Here is a 14917-nt window from a genome sequence, read left to right on the forward strand (position 1 = left end):
GGCATTAAAAGCAGGAATATGTAAGGTTAAAATCTCTGAGATCATTATAGATTCTTTTTTACATTGATAAACACAAGCTATTAATATGATTCATAGGCAACTTGGTTTATGAGTGAAGCTGACATATTTCATTTTAGTTAGTTTGTTTGTCTGTATTTTGGCCTTGGGAACATTTTTTCCCCAACCTTTTGCTGAATTTGCTGTGTGATTCTAGACCAATCCGGAGGACTAGGGTAAACTTTCTTTCACTGGTTTTTAGCTAGTCCTTCTTGAACAAGACAAAAATGTTTACTATTTTTAAGTTTTGTTTAATGGACGTAAACAGTTGGTTTCTACCATTCATGTCTGTCAAAGACGATATTTTGTCCTGCAGGTTTTTGAGGTAGCATGTTACGAGTCAGCAGTCTTCTGTTATCATCTGAATTAGGAGTATTCCCGTGTGTTACTACGGCAACTGGACCCAGTGAGTACATGCCATGTCGCAGGTCAGTGGATCAGGCCCACTTCCTGTATGGCAGATTGTGTGCGTGGTGCAATAGCTGACAACCAGGAAGTAGATGGGTGGGACAGGCATTGTGGTCAGATGAAATATTTTAGCTGTATGTCATAATAACATTGCAGTGTTGGAAATACATGACAACATGAGGAAATATATGGTTTCCTGGGTCTCAAGTCAAGAGGCCATTTTAGCCGTCCAATACTGTCATAGCCACTCAAAACAGAGACTGTTTATAGCACGAAGTGTTCTAAAGTGTCAGTAGCCAAATTGCCTTACCAGATTTGATGTAATAAGCGCCCCTCTCTAAAAAGCGCCCACAGCTATATTTGCTAATATATTGGCAAGTGAACATTCTCAATTTGCACCCCTTTCAATTGATCCATGTACACAAGACTTATTTATTCGCATATATAATGCGCACTCGTGTGTTATGCTGACATGCCGTGATATAACTGGAGTACTGTTAAAAGCCACGTAAAACCCAACTCACTCACTCACCCTAATGTTATTGATATGTTCACTGAAAGTCACTGGTGTTCGTTCGTTCAACGGGGTCCTGCCATATTCTCGAAGTATTTTTGTGTTTTTACATTAAGGGCCAGATGTGTTTTTGTTGATTCATTCTTATATCCAGTTTTTGGTATTGACATGGCAATTTTGTTTCTTTAAACTCATAACCTGATCAATGAAACATAATGGAACAGCTGCGAAGTCTCTTTATGTAAGCATTAGCGCCATGTTTGCATGAAGTGCGCATGTAGATATTGACAGTATCGATGTTTTACTGCCAGGGGAGTTAGTGGTATATATATATAAAGTGGTATATCTGCAGGGTTAGAAATTGAACCTAGTCCCATTGTCCTTGCCACACTGCCCAATAGTTAAGGTATCCTAAGGTCTAGTAGCCCTTTTTTGCAATATGTTATTATAAAGACATGGGGGCTATAACTGTTAGTTTCTACCGCTGATATATACACTTCGCAACTTTTACGTGCTGAGATATTTCATACCTGATCTCTTGGAGTTAGTAGTATAGATACTTTAACATTTGATAGAGTTGGAAAGAGTTTTTTATTTTCTAGGGTCTAGAAGACAGACCACTGTCATCCCTGCAGTCTTGCCCCTATGGGAATTCTGGGTTAGAATAGGTCACCAACAACCTATGCAGGTTGTAAGAGTCGTGAATAAGTGGATCGGGTGGTCAGGCTTTGTGACTTGGGTGATGGCGTGTAAACAAGTGGTAGAAACTAACACTTTTAGTCTACTAGTCCTTATAATGATAACATATGGTAAGACCCTTAAAAAGGGCAAATTTCTACTAGTCCTTATGATACCTTAACTATTGGGCAGTTTGCAAGGACTACAGGACTAGTGCCAATTTCTAACGCTGGAAACTGACCTGATGGTGTGAATCGTTGCCTATAACTTCCTGCCGTGTCATGTTAAGTCTTGTCTTATTGTCAGCATGTCTCATTAGCATGAGTACATTTATACAGGATTGAAAATGGCCACTGTCTCATATTTCCCTCAGACTGAAAATCTTTAGATTCAGATGTTACATTTGGAGATATGTTTACAAGTTATTTCCAGTTATTTCTGATCAAATATCTTTACTTTAATCATTACAAAAGCCACTGGTACGTCATCTGAAGGCTAGTAATCTCGCCTGCAGGGTAGTACAGTGCTACAAGCAAGCCTGATCAGGTTATTCCCATATTAGTGAATAGTTATAATTGTCAAACTCAATTCAGGTAGGTCTAGATTTTAGAATATCTTGAATTTTGCAAATTAGAGTACTGAGTAACAGTAGTATGTTTTTGTATATCCTTCCCAGGGAGCTGAGAATGAGAATGAGTGCACACTGATCCATTGACCTCGGTAATAATAATCACGTAGTACCATGAAGATTCACTAGGTGAATGGAATTTGGTGCATTATAAATGGACATTATTGTTATTATTATTATTATTATTATTATTATTGTTATTATTATTATTATTATTATTATTATTATTATTATTACCGTATTCGACGTAATAAGCGCCCTGCTCTAGTAAGCGCCCATGGCGATATTTGCCAATATATTGGCTCGTGAACAAGCCCAATTAGCACCCTTTCCAATTGTACACAATGCTTATTTATTCGCGTATAATACGCATTCGTGTGTTATATGCACCCTTAATTATGGGCAATTAGATTCTGGAAAAATATATCTGTCGTACATAAACATTTCAGGCTGTCAGTTTAAACCACGGAAACTCTGGGGTTTTTTTTCGACAAAATAATATTCTAATAAGAGCCCCCTATTTCAAATTCTGAGAGCGCCCTGGGCGCTTATTACGTCGAATACGGAATTATTGGCACATCAAGTGGTTGAAGTTTTATTTAGTAAACTTTCAGCAGTGTTAGTAATTAAGAGAAGTCCTAAAAGGTTGATGCTTTGGTTGTTGAATCTATGTAGCCCCTAAGTTCACGAGACTCTCACCTCACCTCACAAGATCACATTTCACCCCGGTAAGGACAAGAACTTCATGACTTTAGTAATTTATTGAAATATTGTTTGGTAGCTCTGAATCTGACCTGCTGAGTCATGATGATACCATGAGACTTCTATGACTGTTTACGGTTTTTGTCAGCAGACGCAGTGTTTGTCATGTGGTGTGGGTGTGAGTTGTGAATGAACATAGCCTATCTAGACAAGTGTTTACACGGACCACGTCACTGGGGACAATCTCACAGTGTTTATGTCCATTTCCTATGTGTAGGCCACTATAAAATATCTATTTATTTCAACTCGTGCCTCCCGGGGGGGGACAGTGTCATGTTGTTTTTGTTCATATCCATTTGACAGACATGTTTGCAAATACTCATAAGGACTAGCAGACATTTGCCGTTTATAAGGGGTTTGCTATATGTTATCATCATAAGGACCAGTGGACTGAAACTGTTAGTTTCTACTGCTGGCAAATGTTTTGTGGTCGAGCTCAGTCCTCTGTGGAACCAGAATTTGCTCTGAAGAGTTGCATCCCTTGGTTGTGCCAGAATCCTAAGATCATGACTTTGAATCCCATTTTCTCGCTGGTTATGATTGTTAGTTGATCCACTGTGTTACCATGGTTACCGAAGTGGTTATCATCACTGATTCACTTTCAGACCACTGAGTTACATCTGAAATACTGTTGGAAGTGGTCTTAAAACCAACTCATTATTGCAAGGAGCAGTGATAGAAATAAGCACCAGTCCTATAGTTCTTGCCAAACATAAGGACTTGCAGAAATTTGCTCTTTAAAAGGTTTTTGTTATATGTTATAAGGACTAGTAGATTGAAACTGTTAGTTTCTATCACTGAAGGAGTTGCATACTTATCCTTAAGACTATAGAAAAATTTAATTTTAACAAAATTAACTTTTCTATTTCTTGATTCACTAAAATGTCAGCTTACAAATTTTATTTTGGAAGTGGAAAAATACTAAATATACTTACAAGATTTTTGTTGCAAGTTGTGATACTTCCCCCATCATAGCCCCATTGCTAATCTCACTCTCTGTAAGTGGGGCAATCAAGTATGACAACCTCTGACCCCTGATAACCCTGTAAAGTCGGACAGAAAGAAGGAAGGTGGAGGGATGGTAGTACCTGGTAGTAACAATAACAGGACGCGCTACTCTTCACGCATACGCACTGGGTCAAAGGTCATGACGACACTGCGACTTGTGCGCTGCTCGCAAGAATGTTATTTGTCTGTGATGTAGGGTGCGGGAGCTCCGCGAGTGTTTGAATTACCCAGGTAAAACTCACTTCATGCTGTTTGCCGGGAAGCGTTTGAACATGCCTGTTGAAAGTATCAGAGAGAAGGTTACTTATGAAAGAATGTTTGTAAACACGAAGGTAGTGTGTGTTTGTGATGAAAGATTCATGAGATTTCCATTAATTCCATCATTAATCAGCATGAAAAACATCAATGTTTAATATCGTTGTGTGAAAACCAGCTATGTGTCAGACATTGTGGCAGTTGTTGTTATTTGTAATAGTTTATATTTCTTGTAGAAACTATTCATGGTATAAAGAAACGTTTCACAAAAAACCCTTGAAATTTAGTTTTTGTCTGTCATGTGACCCAGGAAATTAAGTTGATCTGAGTATAAGTTAAAATACATTAATATTAAGTAATAACATTTAATCTGATAAGAAATATGAATATGCTTAATGTAATCTCACACTTGCAGTGAGGTTATTGTTGATGGTTAGAATGGTATATATGATATAATTACTATTTAGAATGTTATATATGGTATAATTACAGGTTAGAATGTTAAATACATGATAATGATCACTGGTTAGAATGTTAAATATGATATATGATATAATTACAGGTTAGAATGTTATATATGATATAATCACTTGTTAGAATGTTAAATAAGATATATGGTATAATTACAGGTTAGAATGTTATAATTTCTGTTTAGAATGTTATATATGATATATGGTATAATTATAGGTCAGAATGTTATATATGATATAATTTCTGTTTAGAATGTTGTATATGATATAATTACTATTTAGAATGTTATATAGTTTAAGAGACATCACTATGTATCCATGATTCATTAGTCTGGATATTTCATAGTCGGGATAATCTCACAGGAAACTTTATTAAGCAAAAACAGTAAAAATGATGAACCACAATTAGACACGATTGTTTCGGTGTAGGTTTTAACACCGTTGACAAGGCAAGTGTGACATGTTCATCCATATATCTTATCCTTATTGTACTCCAACTTCTAAATGCCTCTTAAAGAAGGACCAGTGAAGATCCGGGGTGGAATAGGTCTTCAGCAACGAATTCTTTCCGTAAAAAGTGACAATGCTTGTCGTAAGAAGCGACTAACGGGATCGGGTGGTCAGGCTCGCTGACTTGGTTAATGCATGTCATCGTATCCAAACTGCATGGATTAATGCTTATGATGTCATTCACTGGATTGTCTGGTCCAGACTCGATTATTTACAGACCGCCATCATATAGCTGGATTATTGCTGAGTGTGGCATTAAACAACAAACAAACAAACAAACAAACAAACAAACAAACCCTCAAAGAAGGAAGCTTTATTGTCAGGATTAGGAAGGTTTTAGTGTATTCTATTTATTACAGATGGGATTATTTCAATTTTGTTGACCATTATAATCATCCTTTAGAATTCCAAGTTAAAAGACAGCAGTAAAAGTTTGTTTTACACATTCCACAATCCAGTAACCATGGTAACAGGTATTTCCATAAGCATATTTAACACAAAATTCTAATTTCTGGGTAATTCAAATGAATCATGATACAGGATCTGTACCAAGAAAAGTGGAGATTCAGGACACAGGGGAAGGTTAGAGGATCTACCAGTCATCCCTAGTCCGGGACGTGCACAAATACAGCTCATGTTTAGGAACAGGCAAATATAGATCTGAGTAGTCATATAAGTAGGCTTTCACCTTGCTGAGTTTATTACTGACGTGACAGATTAACCTGGGGTACTGTTCATGACACAAGGAATGTTTCTGGGACCCTTCTCTGAGGTTTGAGTTTATGGGAGTGACAGAAAAATTGGGTCTTAAACCTGGAGTTTTTCTGCTATGCCCATAATAGTATGCTTATCTAGGATATACTTCATCTTTTTTTAACATAAAATTATGTGAACAAAACTTGATTATTCCCTATTTTCGTCTTGAAAATGATTTATTGGAAACATGAATTTTTCATTGCTAAAGAAATCTACTAAGTAGTTCTTTCCATGTTTGATTATTTTGAAAATGTTATTTACAGAACAATGTTGACATTTAAAAGTTGATTTCTCACATCGGATGTACCGGTATTCTGTTCAATTGTAGAACTGTGTGCTGTTGATGTTGATGTTGATACAGGTTCAATCCTTACAGGTATTCTCAGAGCTAGTGGCACTTCAGTCACTTTTTCTGGGATTTGTAATATGTTCTAAAGTGGTACATGTAGACTTTCCACCTCCATCTTGTATCCATGATAATGATGTTCTAATGTAGCAGGGGGCACGGGTGGCCCAGTCTAAGGCGCCGTGATTCGCTGTGCAGAGTTGCATCCCTTGGGTACGCCAGAAACCTATGATTGTGGGTTCGCCCCGATTATGTTTCTAGGTTTGTCAGCACCATACCCGTGCTCGTGGGTTTCACCTAAGTGGTAAACATCTGAGACCTGTATCACTTTGGGCTTTCCTCCACATTAAGCTGACACGCCGTGATATAACTGGAATACTGTTAAAAGCGGCGTTAAACCCAACTCACTCACTCACTCTAATGTAGCGGGTTACACCATACGCCTGCTGTTGCTGTTGCTGCTGCTGTTGCTGCTGCTTCTGTCTGATGTCTGTTACTGTCAGTCATCAGTTTGAATCCCTCGTCTGTTCTCACACTGTCTTGTGTTGCAGGTTGAGGCTCTGTCAGTCATCAGTTTGAATCCCTCGTCTGTTATCACACTGTCTTGTGTTGCAGGTTGAGGCTCTGTCAGTCATCAGTTTGAATCCCTCGTCTGTTATCACAGTGTCTTGTGTTGCAGGTTGAGGCTCTGTCAGTCATCAGTTTGAATCCCTGGTCTGTTCTCACACTGTCTTGTGTTGCAGGTTGAGGCTCTGTCAGTCATCAGTTTGAATCCCTCGTCTGTTCTCACAGTGTCTTGTGTTGCAGGTTGAGGCTCTGTCAGTCATCAGTTTGAATCCCTCGTCTGTTATCACAGTGTCTTGTGTTGCAGGTTGAGGCTCTGTCAGTCATCAGTTTGAATCCCTCGTCTGTTCTCACACTGTCTTGTGTTGCAGGTTGAGGCTCTGTCAGTCATCAGTTTGAATCCCTGGTCTGTTCTCACACTGTCTTGTGTTGCAGGTTGAGGCTCTGTCAGTCATCAGTTTGAATCCCTCGTCTGTTATCACAGTGTCTTGTGTTGCAGGTTGAGGCTCTGTCAGTCATCAGTTTGAATCCCTCGTCTGTTATCACAGTGTCTTGTGTTGCAGGTTGAGGCTCTGTCAGTCATCAGTTTGAATCCCTCGTCTGTTCTCACACTGTCTTGTGTTGCAGGTTGAGGCTCTGTCAGTCATCAGTTTGAATCCCTCGTCTGTTATCACAGTGTCTTGTGTTGCAGGTTGAGGCTCTGTCAGTCTTCAGTTTGAATCCCTCGTCTGTTATCACAGTGTCTTGTGTTGCAGGTTGAGGCTCTGTCAGTCATCAGTTTGAATCCCTCGTCTGTTATCACAGTGTCTTGTGTTGCAGGTTGAGGCTCTGTCAGTCTTCAGTTTGAATCCCTCGTCTGTTATCACAGTGTCTTGTGTTGCAGGTTGAGGCTCTGTCAGTCATCAGTTTGAATCCCTCGTCTGTTCTCACGGTTTCTGAATCCCTGGTCTGTTATCACAGTGTCTTGTGTTGCAGGTTGAGGCTGTTGTGCGCCCACTGATCCTGAAAGATGAAGACTACGAGACAGTCATGGACAAAATGTTGCACAGCTTCAACCAAGGCCTGGGCAAGGACACCAATGCTGATGCCAAGGTCAAGATGTTCCAGACCTATGTTCGATCAGTGCCTGACGGAACAGGTCAGTTGAATTATGCAGAGGCAGTAAGATAGAGCAAGACTTTTTTGGGGAAATTGGTTTATGAATTCCATCTGCCCTGAAAGAAATTATAAGTGGAAAATAATGTGAAAACACTTATTATTTTGAATCCTTTAATAATTAAAACTTCATTCAAGAAATATATTCAAATAGATCAATAATTACATATATAAGTATTCGAAATTGGAGGTATCATTAAATGTTATAACAATATATCAACATGTCACATTAATAATAGAATTGATTACTCTATGTGTGTATATATATAAATGACCTGCATTTAATCTATTTAATGACAAATATATACAAGAATGATCCTTTAAATGATTAAGATTGAAATTTCTGCCTTCTCATCGTCCAAAGTACCGTTATTCATAAATTTGCATTGATACAACTCCACCAGTAATATTTGTTATCGCCACATCGATATCACGATATATGAAGATGACCCCATCTAAAATGTTTTTTCTTTTCTTTTCATTTTTACATATCTACTGACCCAAATTTTTCTGATAAAAGTCAGTAAAACCAATAGTAAAACACCTAGAGAGTGTAATAAACACCCACAGCTGTAGAATATGACAGTGATTGATTCATGATGTGATTATGTATTATATAATGCAAAGATTTCCACCATATTCATTGACTGAGAAGTGGTCACATGTCATTGACTGAAACGCATATTGCCTCTACGTCAGAGCAGGCATTGACCTGAGTAACTGACAGTGGTGTTCTCCAAACTTGAGCCAGTCAAGTGTCTCTGTTTGAACTTTTGTGTCTATGTTATATAATAAAACAGTTATTGACTTGATATGGGACCTGTCTTTATGGAACCGAAAAAACCAAGAGCGTCCTCTTGCAATAGTATTGCGATAGTATAAAACCCTAATAATTATGTTAATCATTGTAATAGAAATGATTAAGTATTGCTGACAATGTCAAAGTTGCCCATTTTCCTCCCTGCTGCTACTCAAAACAAGGGGAAGTAACTCTAATCTGAAGTTGTCGCAGTCGTTATACTCAAAACCCAGCAGGTTTGAAATTTGTAAAAACGTAAAAAAAAGAAGTTTTCTGACACATAAAAATTATGTTTCATTTATAATTAATTATGTCTACTGAAACTATCAATTGTTATACATAGTATTGACAAGACCGTCGGTGATTTTAAATTCCTGTCGGAATAGTACAATCATAGGGCAAACATTTGGAGCAAATCGACATTTGGATGTATGATTACACGCCTAATAATAATGTTGTCTACAGAGCAGGGTGAGTTCCTGGCACTGGACCTGGGAGGCACCAACTTCCGGGTGCTGCTCATCTCCCTGAAGGGGCAGGAAGTGAACATGGAGAGCAAGATCTACCTGATCCCCCAGCAGATCATGCTCGGGACTGGCACACAGGTGGGTCACACGCTCCAGGCGTACTGCAGATATATACTCAGCGCCACAAGAAGTGTGAACAATAGAAACATACATAGAAGTACAGTAAACTATGTTTATAATGAACACGCTTATAACAAACTGGAGGCAGTCAGGTAGCCCAGTCGTTAAAGCGTTCGCTTGTCACGTCGAAGACCCGGGTTCGATTACCGACATGGGTGCAATGTGTGAAGCCCATTTCTGGTGTTCCCGCCGTGATATTGCTGGAATAATATCACCCTGTGTATCCTATACCCCTTCAGTGGTCAGCACTGTAAGTTGATATACCTTGTACAATCCCCCAGAAGCACTGTACGAGTGTATATTAATATACCTGGTATCACCCTGTATCACCCTGTGTATCCTATACCCCTTCTGTTTCAGCTGTTTGACCATATAGCTGACTGCATCTTCAAGTTCATGAAGGAGCACCAGCTCCTGAACAAGCCCCTCCCCCTGGGGTTCACCTTCTCCTTCCCCTGCCGCCAGGTGGGCCTGGCCCACGCCATTCTCACCACCTGGACCAAGGGCTTCAAGTGTGAGGGGGTGGAGGGCAACGATATAGTCAAGCTGCTCCATGAAGCCATCAAGAGACGTGGGGTATGTACCATGCTGTATCCACACCTGCCATCTTTCACAAATTACAATTTGTAATTTAGGACAATTATCTGATCTGGACACCAAAGCCTGATGATAAGAATAGTCTACAGTACAATACAGCCATGTGATTCTGACACTCAGATGATAATCTCATTGCCTAGTTTCTATTTTGACTGTAGCAATTTGCGATAATATACTCCAGCGAGTGGAGTGTTTTGTTTGGACAGATGGAACACTATTTATATACAAGTTGATAAACAAGAAACATTTTTGTAGACTGTGTAAGGCTAACTAACTAATGACCCTCTCTTTACTGGTGTCTATGAACATTTTGTCCTTGTGAGTCCCTGATGGCACAACCAGATCATCCCAAGTAAGTCTAGGTATCTGTCCAGATGGTTTAAACAGACTTCATTTCACCATGCTTATCCTTTTACGTTAAATCAAATTGAAAGTTGCGAAAATGGTCGGGTGCATCACGCTCAAGGGACGCGCTCGATCGGCGGTCGTACATTGTAAATCGATTTATAGATCTAGCTCCATTATACGTCTGTAGGAGCTCTATGCATAACTTATATTGAATGCAAACCGAATTTGATGCGTGTGACTATCTTGTTTGGTTTAATAAAGTGTTTGTAAATATCTCTCGTTCTCATGAATTTCTTCAGTTCTGCCTTGTAATCGCAAGTCCCGGTGTGACAGAGGTCACGGTTATCCAATCAAAACGAATAAAACAAGGTCAACCTTGTACGACACACGTGTGACGTACGGATTTAGTATCTTACCACCTGTATCTTCACCACGTGGGTAATAATATGAATTATGGCATGGCATTGAGGGGTAAGAGGATATAACAAGGACTGATCGGCTCGGAATCGGTGTACTGTGTCTGTGTGGGGTATCCATGTTAAACCGAGGCATGGTGTCTCATTAGGCTAGCACTATAAAACCGGCTTTAGTCCAGACGGGTTTAAAAACACGCCCACACGCAAATCGTCATATAAGTGCAATAATCTTGATCATGATATTATACCCCATTTCACGTCATCTCCCATCAGCTCACCTTACTGATAGTACCTTATGTTGTGATGCAGGATATAGATGTGGAATGTCTAGCTGTGATAAACGACACTGTGGGAGCCCTGATGTCCTGTGCCCATAGTGAGCGGTCTTGTGCAATTGGTCTTATTCTTGGTGAGTAGCCTGGAACTTGTCAGCAGGGTCAGTGTTGTACCAGGGGGATGGTCTCATGTCTGGATGTTGTCTAACGGGGCACTTCAGAGATCCTTTGTCTGTTTCCAGTGTTGGTCTTGACAGAACATTTACACGACAGTCTGTATTTTCTCCGATTGGCTTATTAGTTGTATGTATTTAGGAAGAAGTCTTGTCTGTTTTTCATCGCTTGGAACCTGCTTCTTGTTTCTGTAAAGTTATTAAACAGCCTACCTGATAGATTTTGTATTTATGCTCCTGCTAAACAGAGAAGCCCACTCTGTGTTATATGCAAAAACGTTAACGATAGTCAGATTAAATTATTTCATTTCAATCTACCACGACTAAGTCCTTATTAAAAACCTAAACATGTGTTGTCTTATAAAAAACCTGTCAAATAGAAATTCTTGCTTTTTTAGTATATTATTGTTGCTATTTTTTTTACTGATCAGTATAATTGATTATGAGAGCATGAGACTCAGCAGTAAATAATAGATTACCATTAATTCAACACTGTGGTCCTTTTTAACTTACTTCATCATTGTATGTTAATATTGTAAACATGTTTTAAATTGATTTGTTGCTGGTTAGCTTACAATTACAAATGTGAAAAATACTGGAGGTAAGCAAGGGCAAATTGATCTCCATCAGCTGTTGCCTTGTGGGATGTGTGGGTGAACGAGGCTGTGACTTCGCTGTGTATATACAATAAGCAATACTTCTGATTGGGCGTGGGTGTTAGTGTCACAGATGGACAATATGTATTGCATAGGTGGTCAGTGTTCGTGATATTGACACCATTCGGTGTTGATAATACTGATATACTCACTGGCTGTGCTATTGATTAAAATTAATGGTGATGTTTTGTTTGTGTATGGTCAATACATAAATTACTTTTCAGTGTCTTGCTTTGCTATCACTATGTTTGAGATCCTGTAACATTCAGAATGTCAAATACATTCGATATATAAAACATGATCCAAAATACATCCTGAGAATGTTGATGGTTAACCAATTATATTCTACTATGAAATTTGGAAATGACTCAAGACTGATTTTCAGAGGTTTCAAATTACAGTAACCACCTCTGATAGAGGTTTCAAATCACAGTAATCACCTCTCATAGGAACAGCTGATTTGATGACCACATCACCGCAGAAGATTATATTTGTAGATCCAGTCATTACTTACTATATTTACCATTTGAAACCTCATGCTGCGCTTACCAAGGGTAACCTAGCAGTACATTGAAAACACAGTATGTTTATCTCCTGATTGTCCTGCCTCTCAACCGAGGCAAGGCTGTTAACTGACTACAAAAGTCCAGTTTCCAACCTTGCCGAACGACCCTGGAATTTCATGGAGCCAATAGTGGATTTTACGAGTTACGTCCCTCCTATTGACCAATCAGATTCCACCTCTCATATTACTTGATTTGCTTCAGACAAAATGCCAGCACCCAGGCAAGACGGTCTGATCAATGAACGGTCTCTATATTGTAATGAAACGGGTCTCCACTCGTGAAGTGCAGGAAGTCATTTGAGCACCTTCATTAAAAACATTAAAAGATTTTGAAAATATCTGTTGATGCCAAGTTGATGGTACAGATGCTTTGCGAATCCTGCAGTCGATTGAAATCTGCACATTGAAATCGCTGTTGTTTATGAAAGGGATGTCTAGTTCGTTATACAATTTTGATTGGACTTTGTATAGACGCATTAGTCCAGCCAAAATGCAACTCTGGAATTCCAGCCAAGTTCGGCAAGGGCGGAAACTTGACTTTTACAGTCAGTTAACTCCCTTTCCTCAGGAAGATGGCCTCATTGGTCTAGTCGATAGAGGGTCTGCCCAGAGTAGGAAGGTTGGTTTGATCCCCGTATGACTGTATGTGAGTGAATGTATGTGAGTGAATGTGAGTGAATGTGACTGTATGTGACTGTATGTGAGTGAATGTATGTGACTGTATGTGAGTGAATGTGACTGTATGTGACTGTATGTGAGTGAATGTATGTGACTCTATGTGAGTGAATGTGACTGTATGTGACTGTATGTTTCAGGCACTGGAACCAATGCGTGCTACATAGAAAAGCTGGAGAACTGTGGACTCTGGGATTCCGACTACGACGACCCTAAGGAAGTTATCGTTAACACGGAATGGGGAGCATTTGGAGATGACGGTGCACTGGATTTCCTGATGACTGATTATGACCGTCTGGTGGACAAGCATTCCATCAATAGTGGCAAACAGATGTAAGCAGTAGTAGTAGTAGTAGTAGTAGTAGTAGTAGTAGTAGTAGTAACAATAATAATAGTATTAGTAATAATAGTCCATTTGTGTGGCACTGTACTCCATGCATAAGCATGCTGTAAGCGCAGAGACGTTTATTACCCATGTGTGAAAGAGCTGTGATCCTGATGGCCTGTGGCTAGCAATATTTTTGTTGGGCTAAAGATAATGAAATGTCCCCAGCCCCACTGGCTGCTAATATGTTTATGGTGATATTTGTATGCTCTCCCGTTTCAATACGACCATAAAATAAAATAAATGAATTGATATGTGTAACAAAATTGAGGTTGCAAGATCAGAGTTATCCCCCTTTATATTGTTTGAGTGACTGGTCAATGTAAGACTGAGCATAATAAACACATTTTGATTGGTTGAAATTTGAACCAGTCACAAGCTGTGTTACAAGTTTGAAAACCCATGTTAGATGAAAATAAACTGGCACATATTTAAGCTAGTGGAATTTGGACTGGCCAATAACGTTTCAGGCAAGCTAGCCCATATGGCCAGCAATATCTTTGGACTTGATCACACACTGACGAAGGAAATGTTGTTATTGAAAATTAAGCATCACTCCCACCAAACGACATAATAAAGCAGCACTACTCCAGATTAATAATTAGAAATCCAGAGGAACTCGTCATAGTACTTACTTTAAACAAGTCTAGATTTCTGCAGTATCTGAAAATGAAGAGAGTCTAAGGGCTCCTGTTTATTATATTTTAATTAAGATAATTTAACACACACAGAAAAAAGATTTCTGTAAGATATGTTCATTTCAGAGACTAGATGTTGGTCTCCATTTTCAGTAGAATTTAGTGTTATTATGAGCTTACAAGACTGAACAGAATTTTACTAGACTCGGGTGTCTGACTGGTGACTAAAGTCGCAGACTGATATGATCCTTTGGTATTACCAGTGTACATTTCAAACGGTGTGTATTGGAATATAGTTTCTGGTGTATAGGTTAAAAATATATAATAGATTTCGTCATTATTTGTATCGTTTAACCTAGACTTTAATCAGAAATTCATTCACAAATTATGTTTTCCGAAATTGATTGGCAAAACTGCTGAAACTTGGAAGTGCTTTCTCTTATGTGGTTGTTTCCTGTATCCCGGACAACAAAGTGGAAGCGTCTGACTTTGACGTTGTAATATTTACTTTGGAAGGTCGAAAATAGGATCTGCAGATACAGTGTCAATCATTGTCAAACACTTTACCCCCCAATATATCGCAGTGCGTATCTCAATACAGATCCCTATATAGCAGTATATTACAACACAAA

The 14917-nt window shown here is 38.9% G+C and overlaps 1 protein-coding gene across 7 annotated transcripts in view; it reads left to right on the forward strand.

Moving 5' to 3' along the window:
* LOC139453293 (hexokinase type 2-like) overlaps positions 1 to 14917 on the forward strand; it is a 70641-nt gene that overhangs the window by 42345 nt on the left and 13379 nt on the right. For 5 of the 7 annotated variants that reach the window (XM_071234936.1, XM_071234932.1, XM_071234933.1 and 2 more), the window contains exons 2-6: positions 7932 to 8094; positions 9376 to 9515; positions 9918 to 10133; positions 11228 to 11327; positions 13403 to 13595. In XM_071234936.1, the coding sequence (XP_071091037.1) occupies positions 7932 to 8094; positions 9376 to 9515; positions 9918 to 10133; positions 11228 to 11327; positions 13403 to 13595 (812 nt within the window). The other 2 variants (XM_071234938.1, XM_071234934.1) reach the window with 2 other exon arrangements.

The sequence above is a fragment of the Haliotis cracherodii genome, unplaced genomic scaffold (genome assembly GCF_022045235.1).
Source record: "Haliotis cracherodii isolate W230 unplaced genomic scaffold, xgHalCrac1.p SCAF_9, whole genome shotgun sequence".
Classification (NCBI taxonomy): Eukaryota; Metazoa; Mollusca; class Gastropoda; order Lepetellida; family Haliotidae; genus Haliotis; species Haliotis cracherodii.